At 41.4% G+C, this 14691-nt stretch overlaps 1 protein-coding gene across 11 annotated transcripts in view; it reads left to right on the top strand.

Moving 5' to 3' along the window:
* ZRANB3 (zinc finger RANBP2-type containing 3) overlaps window positions 1-14691 on the top strand; it is a 328904-nt gene that overhangs the window by 1212 nt on the left and 313001 nt on the right. Inside the window, exon 1 of one of the 11 annotated variants that reach the window (XM_054477863.2) lies at window positions 5539-8842. The exons of 8 other annotated variants lie outside the window; for them this stretch is intronic. In XM_054477863.2, the coding sequence (XP_054333838.1) occupies window positions 8826-8842 (17 nt within the window). In that variant the 5' untranslated portion in view covers window positions 5539-8825. Of the gene's footprint in view, window positions 1-5538; window positions 8843-9739; window positions 11458-14691 lie in introns of those variants that run through there. 2 more of the 11 variants (XM_054477862.2, XM_063647416.1) reach the window with 2 other exon arrangements.

Raw genomic sequence — 14691 nt, 5'->3', positions numbered from 1 at the left:
CCGGAGTAGCTAGGATTACAGGCGCGCGCCACTCTGCCCAGCTAATTTTTTGTGTTTTTAGTAGAGATGGGGTTTCACCATGTTGGCCAGGATGGTCTCGATCTCCTGACCTCGTGATCCGCCCACCTTGGCCTCCCAAAGTGCTGGGATTACAGGCGTGAGCCACCGCGCCCGGCCACAAACACACTTATAAAGTCAGCTTTGAAGGAAAAAAGTCACAGAAAAGGGCTTTTCTGTTTGAAGGATTGATAATCAAGAGTGGCCCCATCACCATTCTTTGAGTAACGACCATTTATTAAACGAGTGGCAGACAGGCGCGGTGGCTCAGACCTGTAATTCTAGCACTTTGGGAGGCCGAGGCGGGAGGATTACTTGAGGTCAGGAGTTCGAGACCAGCCTGGGCAACATGGTGAAATCTTGTGTCTACTAAAAACTCACACACAGACATTAGCCGGACGTGGTGGCAGAGATCTGTAGGATCTGTAGTCCCAGCTACACGGGAGGCTGAGGCAGGAGAATCGCTTGAACTTGGGAAGTGGTTACAGTGACCCGAGATCGCGCCACTGCACTCCAGCCTTGGGTGACAGAGCGAGACTCCGTCTCAAAACAAAAAAAAAAAAAAAACGTGTGACTACAGGGTGCCAACTATAATACACCAATGAATAAAGGCATCACTAAAAAGATGCCTTTATTCATCGGCCACATGGAGCCCACAGCCTAATAATCTTAGCACCTCAGGCCCTGGTTTATGCCTTCTTCAGTGTTCAAGGGCGACTGCATGTATGCTTTTGGACATTCCATTTAAGGTACCCAGGAAAACTGATTGAATAAAGGAGATACAAGTTACAGAAAAGGCTTTTTCCCTCCCTATGCATGTGCCCTTTATTCTTAAACTCTTTGCTTTATTATTTTGACTGAGACTTTCTCAGATAAATTCTAATTCAGTTTACTCCATGATTTTACTGAGATTTTCTCTTATAAATCCTCTTGTATTTATGGTATGAGCGCTTACACTGTATTGGGTACTATACCAGACTTTGTGGGTAGAGCAGTGCCTAAAAAGACAGGCTCCTTGTCCAAAAGTTGTGAGGAAGAGAGAGGCTAAACAAAATTGTAATGTCACTTACTCTTTTAATCTCTAAGTCAAGTCTTCTTTAGTCACATTTTGTATGTTTATTTGGTCCCTTCTTTACATTCTACCTTTGGATTAAAATAAGCACGTTTTCCTCTGCATTGTTTTTACTAAAGCACTAATAGATCTGTGTCCAATACTCATGAGTAATGTTTGTATACAAAGTAGATGGTAAATTTTATGGTGTAATCCTGCTAGATATAGGAATGTAACCATACCTTGCAGCAAGACATTTTTGTAGATCTACCAGGCAAAGTGTTGTCTCCTACTTTTTAATGCAATTAGGATATTCAGTGATAATTTAGCAATGCAGTCTACTGTAGATGCTTAGGTTTTTTTTTTATTTGTTTGTGTTAGGAGTTCTTCCAGTGTAAATCGAGTCACTAAATAGTAATGATGGCCATCATTTTATTGAGTTTCATCTGAGCCAGAAATGATGTTATGTGTGATAAGTACATTTTCCTTGTGACAAACTGTAAGTCTTCTTGACATTTTTATATTTGAAGAAAATGAGGCTCAATGAAGGTAAATAAGACTTGTAGAGGTCTGACCTGGTGGCTCACAGCTGTAATCCCAGCACTTTGAGATGTCAAGGCAAGAGAATCATTTGAGTCTAGCAGTTCTAGACCAGCCTGGGCAACATAGGAAATTTCAGTCTCTACAAAAAATAAAAAAATTAGCTGGGCGTAGTGGTGCACAATTGTGGTCCAGCTACACAGGAGGCTGAGGTGAGGGAATCGCTGGGGCCCAGGAGGTCAAAGCTGCAATGAGCTGTGATTGAGCCACTGCACTCCAGCCTGGGGCAACACAGGAGACTCTGTCTCAAACAAACAAACCAAAAAAAAAAAAAAAAAAAGGAGCTTTAAGGTCTGAGGCCCCTGTTAAATAAATTTGAGTTGAGATTCATATCCAGGCCTGTCTGATTCCTGAACTCTTAACCACTGTTCATCTTGCCTCTCAAATTTTTATTAATCCTTCAACATGTGCCAGACACATAGTGATGAGGGAAACAAAATTCCGTTCCAGGATTCTGGAGCCAATGGTGGCAGTCACTTCCTCTTTTAAGCCATCTTTTGCCATGTACATAATACTTAGTCCACACAGGAAAATGTAAAAAGAAAGTAAAGGTCATCTGCAATTCTGTTACCAAGAGATGCCACTGTTTATACATATCTCTGTCTTTAGTTACAGGTATGGACACATGTTTTAATGATATAATGCTTTGCTTTTTTTAAATTGAAAAAACTTGCAACAATGGGCTATGGGTGTGGCTGAATAGATACCAGTATTATCATTTTTGATGGCTACTTTATTGTATAGCTCTAGCATAACCAGTTCCCTGCTGATGAATATTTACATTGTTTTCAGTTAATAATTTATTTTTTATTGTGTTAAAAACGCATAGCACAATTTATCATCTTAACCATCTTTTTTTTCTTTTTTTATTTTGAGACAGAGTCTTGCTCTGTCTTCCAGGCTGGAGTAAGGTGGCTCACTGCAACCTCTGCCAGCTGGGTTCAAGTGATTCTCCTGTCTCAGCCTCCTGAGTAGCTGGGATTACAGGCGTGCACCACCATGCCTGGCTAACTTTTGTATTTTTAATAGAGACGGGGTTTCACCATGTTGCCCAGGCTGGTCTCGAACTCCTGACCTCAAGTGATCTGCCCACCTCGGCCTCCCAAAGTGCTGGGATTACAGGTGTGAGCCACCGTGCCTGGTCATCTTAACCATTTTTAAATGTATAGTGTGATCCTGAGTCTTCTCTGAGGCCCCATGTGTGGGTGCCAGATGGTTGTTGACAAAAAGAGTCAAACTGTAAAATATGAGGAGATTTATGCTGAGCCAAATATGAGTGACCATGGCCCATGACACAGCCCTCGGGAGGTCCTGAGAACATGTGCCCAAGGTGGTTGGGGTACAGCTTGGTTTTATGTATTTTAGGAAGGCATGAGACATCAATCAAATACATTTAAGAAATGTGTTGGTTTGGTTTAGAAAGGCGGGACAACTCAAAGTGGGGACTTCCAGGCTATAGGTAAATTTAAACATTTTCTGGTTGACAATTGGCTGAGGTTGTCTGAAGACCTGGGATTGACAGAAAGGAATGCTCAGGTTAAAGATAAAGGATTGTGGAGACCAAGTTTTATTGTGCAGAGGAAGCTCTTAGCAGACTTCAGAGACAGCAGCTTGTAAATTGTTTTTTATCGGACTTAAAAGGGTGTCTGGCTCTTAGTTGATTATCTGCTGGATTTGGGAAGGAAGGTGGGAAACCAAGGGGGAAGGGGATTCACTATAGAATATGGATTTTTCCCACAAGAGACTTTGCAGGAGAATTTTAAGGTATGGCAAGGAAATATATTTTCGGGTTAAATATTTCTTCCTTGTCTCATAATGTTATGCCACAGTCAGATTGAAAAGTAAATCACAATATATAGTGTCAAATAAAGCCCACCTGATGAGAATTTATGGTTTGTAGGACATGACTCCCTAGACCCCTTAGGTAGGAATTTGGGTAAGATAAAAAAATCAGGTTGGGCTCATTGGCTCATGCCTGTAATCCCAACACTTTGGGAGGCCAAGGCAGGCAGATTACTTGAGGTCAGGAGTTCAAGACCAGCCTGGCCAACATGGTGAAACCCTGTCTCTACTCAAAATACAAAAATTAGCTGAGTGTGGTGGCGGGCGCCTGTAATCCCAGCTACTCGGGAGGCTGAGGCAGGAGAATGGCTTGAACCTGGGAGGTGGAAGTTGTGGTGAGCCGAGATAGTGCCATTGTACTCCAGCCTGGGCGACAGAGTGAGACTCCATCTCAAAGAAAAAAAATCAGAGCTTAGTCCTCAAGTACAATTAAATGTACCTTATGCAATAGCTATCTAGAACTTTTTCATCTTGCAAATGTGAAATTCTATACTTATCAAACAACAACTGCATCTCCCCTGTATCCTTTGCACCACAGCCACCATTCTACTTTCTGTTTCTGAATTTGACTACATACTTTAGATACCTCATGTAAGTGGAATCATGTAGTACACTATTTCACTTTTTGTGGCTAATTTATTTCACTTTCCATAATGTCTTCAAGGTTCATCTGTGCAGAGCATGATAGGATTTCCTTTTTTTTTTTTTTTTTTTTTTTTTTTTTTGAGACAAGAGTTTTGCTCTTGTTGCCCAGGCCAGAGTGCAATGGTGTGATCTCAGCCCACTGAAACCTCCTCCTCCCGGGTTCAAGCGATTCTCCTATCTCACCGTCTCGAGTAGCTGGGATTACAGGCACGCACCACCATGACCGGCTAATTTTTTTATTTTTAGTAGAGACGGGGTTTCGCCATGTTGGCCAGGCAGGTCTGGAGCTCCTGACCTCAGGTGATCCGCCCACCTCGGCCTCCCAAAGTGCTGGTATTACAAGGCATGAGCCATCGTGCCCGGCCCAATCCTGTTTTCAGTTCTTTCAGATATATACCCAGAAGTATGATTGCTGAATAGACTAGGTTTTATAGGTAATGCTGTCATGTGCACTCTCTTTGTATGCTTTCCTGATTATCCCTTGAAATTAACCTTTTAGAAGTAGGTTTATTTAGCCACAAATACTCTGTGATTTCTAAGTTGCTCTTCAGAAAGGATGTTCCCATTTTCTTTCCTACTAATGGTGTTTGAGAGCACCCATTTTCCATGTTTTACTCTATTCAATCTGATCGTAAAAGGTGATGGTTCATTATATTTCATTTGTATCTAGTTGAATTCTATTGATGTGGAGCATCTTTTTTATGTTTATTATCCTTTGGTGTTTAGTCTCTTTTGTGTAGCCTGTTGCTGTCATTGTCTCTTAATATTTTTAAAAAATTACTTCATAGGCTGTTAATTCTTTGTCATATTTCTCACATCTTTACTCCCATTTTGAAATATCTTTTAACTTTTTAATGTTTTTTTCCTATGGCTAGAAGTTTAAATTATTTTAGTGTCCAAATCTATCCATCTTTTTTTATAGCTTCTAATTTATTTGTGATGCTTAGAAATGCTTTCCCCACCCCAGATTAGTAGAAAATATTATATATCTAATTAAAACATTTTTGTATTTTATAATTTATCTGTAATTTTTTTGGTATAAGGAACAAAATAAAAATTAATCTTTTTTAGGCTAAACCCAATACCATTTGTTAAATAATTCATCTCTCCACACCCATTAATTTAAAATATAATTTTATCATATTCACAATTCTCATTTATACGTGGTTCTCTTTGGACGCTGTTCTTTTTCATTGTTCCTCTTTTCTTTGACTTGTACCATACCCATTATCTTAATTTCTGTAACTTTATAATATGTTTTGGTGTCTAGAGGTAAGGTGTGTTCCCGCTCTTCTTTTTCAGTCATTTTCTTGTTATTTTCAGCTTTTCTTGTAATCTATTAGTTAGATTTTTGTCAAGTTAAAAATCTCTGCACTTTTATATTTTAACAAAATGAAAGTTTGACATTTATATATATTCCAAATATGACTTCTTAAAGCCAAGTATTTCATTTCATAATAACAATACAGAAGTTTTCATGGGTGTCATCGAGAATCAATGGGTCATTCTATGCTTTGTTAAAACATATTTCTATTATAGAATTCTACAGGATGGTCGTGGTGGCTTAAGCCTGTAATCCCAGCACTTTGGGAGGCTGAGGTGGGTGGATCACCTGAGGTCGGGAGTTCGAGACCAGCCTGACCAAAATGGTGAAACCCCGTCTCTACTAAAATACAAAAAAAGTAGCCAGCCATGGTGGTGCATGCCTGTAGTTCCAGCTACTCAGGAGGCTGAGGCAGGAGCTTGAACCCGGGAGGCCCAGGTTGCAGTGACCCGAGATTGTGCCATTGCACTCCAGCCTGGGCAACAAGAGCGAAACTCTTTCTCAAAAAAAAAAAAAAAAAAAGAATTTGACCAATTTAAAAGCCCATCTTATTTTTTAAATTATATAATCACTTTTTAAATATAGATACTTGTATTTTGTAGATGGCTTCCAGGAGAATCTGATAACTTCTAAATGCTTATCTGCAACTTACAACTGTTTATCCCACTGTACTTCACAGCCTTCTCCAAGTACTTCAAATTCAGCATGTCCCAAATCATGGCCCATAATCTTTACCCCTAAATCTGTTCTACCATCTGTATTATCTCATGTGTTTATTTGTTCAGGGAATATTTATTGAGCATCTACTGAAAGAGGTACTGAATAATCAAGACTATAGGCTGGAGTCTGCCTAGGTTTGATTCTTTGTTGTGTCATTTACTTGTGTTACCTTGGGCAGATTAGTTGACCATCTGTGTCTCAGTTTCCTTATTTGTAAAATTGAGATAATAAGAATACCTACCTTAGAGGCCTTTGTGAGGATCAAATGACTTAATACATAAAATACTTAAAATAGTACCTGATACATAATAAGTGTGTGTTGCTTTTTTATTAATAGTTTCCATTAATCAGGCTGATGCTAGATGCTAGAGTCCTGAAATAAAACCATAAGAAAGTCTATGGTCCCTGATTTATGAAGGCATTCTAACAGAAGTGAGAAACAAAATTTAAGGAAACAGAGAAGAATAATTGCCGATTACAATAAGTACTTTAAGGAAACCAAGTGGTATTAAGGGAAATTTAGAGGAGTCCAGTTGGGAGCTGTTGTACTAATCCTGTTGAGCGGTGATGATGGCTTGGGTTTGGTGATAGCAGTGGAACTGGGGGGAAAAAAGGATAGACTTGAGATACATTAATATTTTGGGAATAATGAATAATAAGTGGATTCAACTTGGTGGTTTAGGGAAAGGGAGAAATCAAGAATGAAACCCAGTTTGAGTAACTTGCATGGTTATCCTATTTACTGAGACTACAGGGGCACACAAATTTGGTAAGAAATCAAGACTGGTTTTGGACATTTAAGCTAAAAATGTCTGTGAGATATCCAAAATGGCAGGTAGGTAATTAGATATAGGAGTCTATGAAGAGATTATGAATTGTATTACCTGGACTATTTGTGGTAGCCTTCTGAAAGGTTATCCCTGCCCCCACATTCATTTTTCTAAACTTGACAAGGTAATCTTTGTAAAATAGCAACCTGATTACACTTTAAAAATTGCTTCCAATTCCTTACAGAAAAAAGTCCAAACTCTTAGCATGGCACCTCTTTGACTTGGCTTGTTTTTACTTCTTTACTACATGTCACAAGGATCTTATTCTTTAGCTATACTAAACTGCTTAGAATTTTCTAAAACTTTTTTTTTCTTTTTCTTTTGAGATGGAGTCTCACTTTGTCACCCAGGCTGGAGTGCAGTGGCGTGATCTCGGCCTGGCAAATTTTTGTATTTTTAGTAGAGACAGGGATTCACTATGTTGGCCAGGCTGATCTTGAACTCCTGACCTCAGGTGATCTGCCTGCCTCGGCCTCCCAAAGTGCTGGGATTACAGGCGTGAGCTACCGTGCATGGCCAGATTTTCTAAAACTTTATGCCTTTGCAACTGTGGCTTCTTTCTCCCTGTTGGGGAAACCAGCCCCACACCACCCGGCGGGTACCCCAAGTCCAGCAGAAACAAAGGAATTAGAAAGAGACAGAATAAGAGTTTAAAAGGCGGGTCCAGGGGACTGGAGCATCGGAGGCTTGCTCATAGCCTCAAGCTCTCGGCCTCTACCCAATTTATTGGTTTACAAGCTCTTTGTTCTTAGGGCAAATGGGAGGAATAGGAAGGGAAGAGGAAAAGGATTAATCAGTGAAGGAGAACTTGTGAGTCATTCAATAAGATGTATAGCAGTGGTGGTTTCTGTGAATTTCCTCTAGCAAAGGCGTGTGTCTAAACTACTTAAGATCTTTAACTTGGTGGGAGTGGGTTTCAGGAGAATCCAAGATGTTTGATTATACTCCCCTGCTTCAAGGGAGTGTTATTTTCCTGAGCAACCTGTGGCATGCCGTGGAGCTGTTATGCTGTAGGGGCATAAAGACATGAAGGCAATAAGGAGACTTTTCTCCTCAGAGGCCGCCCACGGTTTCCCGTGGGTGTCTCACACAGGGGAGACCAACTCATCTGGCACCCAGAAACTGTCTTTCCCACACTCTCTGGAATATCCTTATCATGATTCTCTGTCTGCAGACACCACTCTTCAAGTTTTAGCGTGAGTGGCATCTGGTATTTAAGTAAGGGGTACCATACCAAGCATTTTTTCTCACAAGTGAAGGCTTCTTTGATTACTTGCTACCGTATAAAGTCAATGTTCCCTCTTATGTGTAGTGCCTTATATATATTCTACTTTCGTAGCAGTTATCGCATTGTGTTGTGTTGTTTACAGCTGTCATTTCCCCTGGGCTTGGAGGTGAAGCTACAATGGCACAAATTCATCTTTGTTTACCCAATATCTTCTGTAATGTCTGACACATAGTAGGTATTTATTTATGTATTTATTTATTTATTATTTTTTTTGAGACGAAGTTTGCTGTTTTTGCCCAGGCTGGAGTGCAGTGGCACGATCTTGGCTCACCGTAACGTCTGCCTCCCGGGTTCAAGCGATTGTCCTCTGTCAGCCTCCCAAGTAGCTTGCCACCATGCCCGGCTAATTTTTGTACTTTTAGTGGAGACAAGGTTTCACCATGTTGGCGACGCTGGTCTCGAACTCCCGACCTCATGATCTGCCTGCCTTGGCCTCCCACAGTGCTGGGATTACAGGCGTGAGCCATCATGCCCGGCCATAATAGGTACTTCTTAAGTATTTCTTGAGTGAGTGATTTGGAGAGGCAATGTTGCATAATGGCAAAAATTCAGACTTTTAAATTAGACCAACCTGAGTTCTAGGCCTAATATCACCAGTTGCTAACTCTTAAACCTCGTGTAAGTTATATAACATTTCTGAACTTTTAAATTTTCTTGTCCTTAATGTGAGGATAATTATATTTATCTTGTGAGTTGTTTTGAGAATTTCAAGAGATCTTCTAAAATTTCTTAGTGTAGTGGTTTGCAGAAAGAGGTCACCCAATAAGTGGGAATTATTTTATCATTAATCTGAAAACAGTTGCCTATAGAAAGAAAGATTGTAATATTCTTGCTTTTAAAGTAATTGGAGGCTGAGGTGAAAGGATTGCTTAAGGCCAGGAGTTCCAGACCAGCCTTGGCAATGTAATGAGACCCTATCGCAACAGAAATTACAAAAAAAACAATTAGCCTGACCAAGATGGTGTAACCCCGTCTCTACTAAAAATACAAAAATTAGCTGAGCACAGTGGCAGGCACCTGTAAGCCCAGCTCCTCGGGAGGCTGAGACAGGAGAATCGCTTGAACCCAGGAGCCGGAGGTTGCTGTGAGCCGAGAGCGCACCACTGCACTCTAGCCTAAGTGACAGAGCAATACTCCGTCTCAAAAAAAAACAAAAAAAACAATTAGCCAGGTGTGGTGGCAGATGCCTGTAGTCCAAGCTGTTTGAGAGGCTGAGGCAGGAGGATTGTGTGAGCCCAGGAGTTTGAGGTTACAGTGAGCTAATATTGCACCCCTGTACTCCAGGCAGAGTGACAGAGCAAGACTTTGTCTCAAAAAAAAAAAAAAAGAAATCCTTTTTTCTCTTTGAGGTGGAGTCTTACTCTGTCACCCAGGCTGGAGTGCAGTGGCATGAACTTAGCTCACTGTAACCTCTGTCTCCTGGGTTCAACCGATCTCCTGCCTCAGCCTCCCCAGTAGCTGTGATTACAGGCAAGGCACCTGCCACCATGCCTGGCTAATTATTTTTATTTTTATTTTTAGTAGAGATGGGGTTTCACCATGTTTGCCAGGCCGGTCTTGACCTCCTTACCTCAAATTATCCACCCGCCTCGGCCTCTCAAAGTGCTGGGATTACAGGCATGAGCCACCATGCCTGACCAAAAAAAAGAATTTAAGTGGAAAAAAAGATATAATGAAGAGGGAGTGATTACTGATAGGTCCAGTAAGATGAAGACTGAGAATTCCTTACTGCTTGCTTCCTTCCTTTTACCTCCGATTCACAGCCTTTATATATACCATATCCTCTTCCTAAAACACTCTTTGATCCTTTCCTCTCTGGTTAATGTTGTTGAAGTATCAACTTTGATGTATGTATATTTAGAAGCCTTCCAAACACTCTAATCTCAAAAATTAGTCCCGTTTGTATGCTCCCTTAACACCCAGTACTTCCCCTGTAGTCTTTCTTCAGAACTGCATGTAATAATATATTTACTATTATATATCTAGAGCCTAGCGCAATGTCTGCTACATGTGAACAACTGAATACATATTTGTTGAATGCATGAAAAAATGAAATTCAGGGAGTTGGATGATTACTTTTTATAGGATATAACTGTTTATAGGACCAGTATATTAATATTTAAAATAGATATTTTCAGTGGGATTTAGCCCTGAAGTAGAGATGGAACATTCATATGATAAAAAGGGATGAAAGACCCAAATATAGGTCTTACCTCTGCTGTTAGCTACATGATCTTGAAGTTTTATCTTTCTGGGTCTTGCTCTGTTTAGCTCACTGCAGCCTGGACCTCCCTGGCTCAAGTGATCTTTCTGCTGCTGCCTCCCAAAGTTCTGGGATTACAGGTGTAATCATCATGCCCAGGCCAGGGTGTTTTATTTTTTTTAATCTAAAAAAGATCATACTTTTTGAGTTCATTGTAAATTCACGGGAAATTGTAAGAAATAATGTGGAGAGATACTGTGGACCTTTCCCTAGTTTCCTCCAGTGGTAACATCTTAGAAAACTACAGTACAACCAGGATACCGACACAGTCGAAATAGAGAACATTTCCATCCCAGGAGGATCCCTCATGTTGCCTTCTTATAGCCACAACCACTTCTATCCCACCCCAACCTAACCACTAATCTATTATCCATTTCTAAAATTTTGTCAAGTAGGTTGTGTAAATGGAATAAAATAATACATGGAATTAAAAATAATAAATGGGCTTTCCCTGATGAACCACCTAATCTGAGGGGACAGAAACAGTTTCCCCTGTCCAACAATCAGCCCCAAATTCTCCCTCCTGAACCCTATTATTTTGGAATTTTTGATAGCAACAAACAGAAGTAGGAAGCAAGATTAAGCAAACAAGGAAATAACATGCTGCAGTGCCTCCCAGCAGATAGATCTTCTCAGTAGGGAAAGCATATAGAATAGCAGCTAAAAGCGTGGCATCTGACATCTGTAGCCACATGACCTGAGTTTGTGACCCAGCTCCATAACTACAAGTTACAGGACTATGGTGGCTGGCAAGATGGCTGAATAGGAACAGTTCCAATCTGCAGCTCCCAGCGAGATCAACTCAGAAGACTGGTGATTTCTGCATTTCCAATTGAGGTACTTGGCTCATCTCATTGGGACTGGTTAGATAGTGGGTGCAGCCCATGGAGGGCAAGCCAAAGCAAGGTGGGGCGTTTCTTCATCCGGGAAGTGCAAGGGGTCAGGGAACTCCCTCCCTTAGCCAGGGGAAGCTGTGAGGGACTGTACCGTGAGGAATGGTGCGTTCCAGCCCAGATACTATGCTTTTCCCATGGGCTTCGTAACCCGCAGACCAGGAGATTCCCTAGGGTACCTACACCACCAGGGCCCTGGGTTTCAAGCACAAAACCAGGCAGCCCTTTGGGCAGACACCAAGCTAGCTGCAGGAGTTTTTTTCATACCACAGTGGCTCCTGGAACACCAGGGAGACAGAATCGTTCACTCCTCTGGAAAGGGGGCTGAAGCTAGGGAGCCAAGTGTTCTACCTCAGCAGATCCCACCCCATGGAGCCCAGCAAGCTAAGTAGATCCACTGGCTTGAAATTCTCACTTCCAGCACACAGTCTGAAGTCTATCTGGGATGGTTGAGCTTGGTGGGGGGAGGGGCATTTGCCATTACTGAGGCTTGAGTAGGCGGTTTTCCCCTCACGGTGTAAACAAAGCTGCTGGGAAGTTCAAACTGGGTGCAGAACCCACCGCAGCACACAAAGCCACTGTAGCCAGAATGCCTCTCTAGATTCCTCCTCTCTGAGCAGGGCATCTCTGAAAGAAAGGAGCCCCAGTCAGGGGCTTATAGATAAAATTCCCATCTTTCTGGGACAGAGCACCTGGGGGAAGGGGCAGCTGTGCTCACAGCTTTAGCAGACTTAAACGTTCCTGCCTATCAGCTCCGAAGAGAGCAGCATATCTCCCAGCACAGCGCTCAAGCTCTGCTAAGGAACAGACTGTCTCCTCAAGTGGGTCCCTGACGCCCATGCCCCCTGACTGGGAGACATCTCCCAGCAGGGGTCAACAGATACCTCATACAGGAGAGCCCCAGCTGGCATCTGGCAGTGCCTCCTCCCAGAGGAAGGAACAGGCAGCAACCTTTGCTGTTCTGCAGCTTCTGCTGGTGATACCCAGGTAAACAGAGTCTTGAGTGGACCTCTAGCAAACTCCAACAGACCTGCAGCAGAGGGGCCTGACTGTTAGAAGGAAAACTAACATACAGAAAGGAGTAACATCAGTATCAACAAAAAGCACACTCACACAAAAATCCCATCTGAAGGTCACCAACATCAAAGACCAAAGGTAGATAAATCCATGAAGATGAGGAAGAAACAGCACGAAAAGGCTGAAAATTCCCAAAACCAGAATGCCTCTTCTCCTCCAAAGGATCACCACTCCTCGCCAGCAAGGGAACAAAACTGGACGGAGAATGAGTTTGATGAATTGACAGAAGTAGGCTTCAGAAGGTGGGTAATAACAAACTTCTCCAAGCTTAAAGAGCATGTTCTACTCCAATGCAGGGAAGCTAAGAACTTCGAAAAAAGGTTAGAGGAATTGCTAACTAGAATAACCAGTTTAGAGAAGAACATAAATGACCTGATGGAGCTGAAAAACACAGCATGAGAACTTTGTGAATCATACACAAATATCAATAGCCAAATTGACCAAGCAGAAGAAAGGATATCAGAGATTGAAGATCAACTTAATGAAGTAAAGCGTGAAGACAAGATTAGAGAAAAAAGAATGAAAGGAAATGAACAAAGCCTCCAAGAAATATCGGACTATGTGAAAAGACCAAACCTATTTTTGATTGGTGTACCTGAAAGTGACAGGGAGAACAGAACCAAGTTGGAAAACACACTTAAGGATATTATCCAGGAAAACTTCCCCAACCTAGCAAGACAAGCCAACATTCAAATTCAGGAAATACGGAGAACACCGCAAAGATGCTCCTTGAGAAGAGCAACCACAAGACACATGATTGTCAGATTCAGCAAGGTTGAAATGAAGGAAAAAATGTTAAGGGCAGCCAGAGAGAAAGGTTGTGTTACCCGGGTAACAAAGGGAAGCTCATCAGACTAACAGTGGATCTCTCAGCAGAAACCCTACAAGCCAGAAGAGAGTGGGGTCCAATATTCAACATTCTTAAGGAAAAGAATTTTCAACCCAGAATTTCATATCCAGCCAAACTAAGCTTCAAAAGTGAAGGTGAAATAAAATCCTTTACAGACAAGCAAATGCTGAGAGATTTTCTCACCACCAGGCCTGCCTTACAAGAGCTCCTGAAGGAAGCACTAAACATGGAAAGGAACAACCGGTACCAGCCACTGCAAAAACATACCAAATTGTAAAGACTATCAACACTGTGAAGAAATTGCGTCAACTAATGGGCAAAATAACCAGCTAGTATCATAATGACAGGATCAGATTCACATATAACAATATTAACCTTAAATGCCCCAGTTGAAAGACACAGACTGGCAAACTAGATAGAGTCAAGACCCATCAGTGTACTGTGTTCAGAAGCCCCATCTCACGTGCAAAGACACACATAGGCTCAAAATAAAGGGATGGAGGAATATTTACCAAGCAAATGGAAAGCCAAAAAAAAAAAAGCAGGGTTTGCAATCCTAGTCTCTGGTAAAACAGACTTTAAACCAACAAAGATTAAAAGAGATAAGGGCATTACGTAATGGTAAAGGGATCAGTGCAACAAGAAGAGCTAACTATTTTAAATATATATGCACCTAATACAGGAGCACCTAGATTCATAAAGCAAGTTCTTAGAGACCTACAAAGAGACTTAGACTCCCATACAATAATAGTAGGAGATTTAATGCCCCACTGTCAATATTAGATTAATGAGACAAAATTAACAAGGATATTCAGGACTTGACCTCAGCTCAGGACCAAGCAGACCTAATAGACGTCTATAGAATTCTCCACCGCAAATCAACAGAATATACATTCTTAGCACCACTCACACTTATTCTAAAATTGACCACATAATTGGATGTAATGCACTCCTCAGCAAATGCAAAAGAATGGAAATCATAACAAACAGTCTCTCAGACCACAGTGCAATCAAATTAGAACTCAGGATTAAGAAACTCACTCAAAACCACACAACTACATGGAAACTGAACAGCCTGCTCTTGAATGACTACTGGGTAAATAACGAAATGAAGGCAGAAGTAAATAAGTTCTTTGATACCAATGAGAACAAAAACACAACATACCAGAATCTCTGGGACACAGCTAAAGCAGTGTGTAGAGGGAAATTTATAGCACTAAATGCCCACAGGAGAAAGCGGGAAAGATCTAA

Source organism: Pongo pygmaeus, chromosome 11, assembly GCF_028885625.2.
Source record: "Pongo pygmaeus isolate AG05252 chromosome 11, NHGRI_mPonPyg2-v2.0_pri, whole genome shotgun sequence".
In the NCBI taxonomy this organism is placed as follows: domain Eukaryota; kingdom Metazoa; phylum Chordata; class Mammalia; order Primates; family Hominidae; genus Pongo; species Pongo pygmaeus.
The sequence above is the reverse complement of the archived record's forward strand: the minus strand, read 5'-3'. Positions and strand labels throughout refer to the sequence as shown.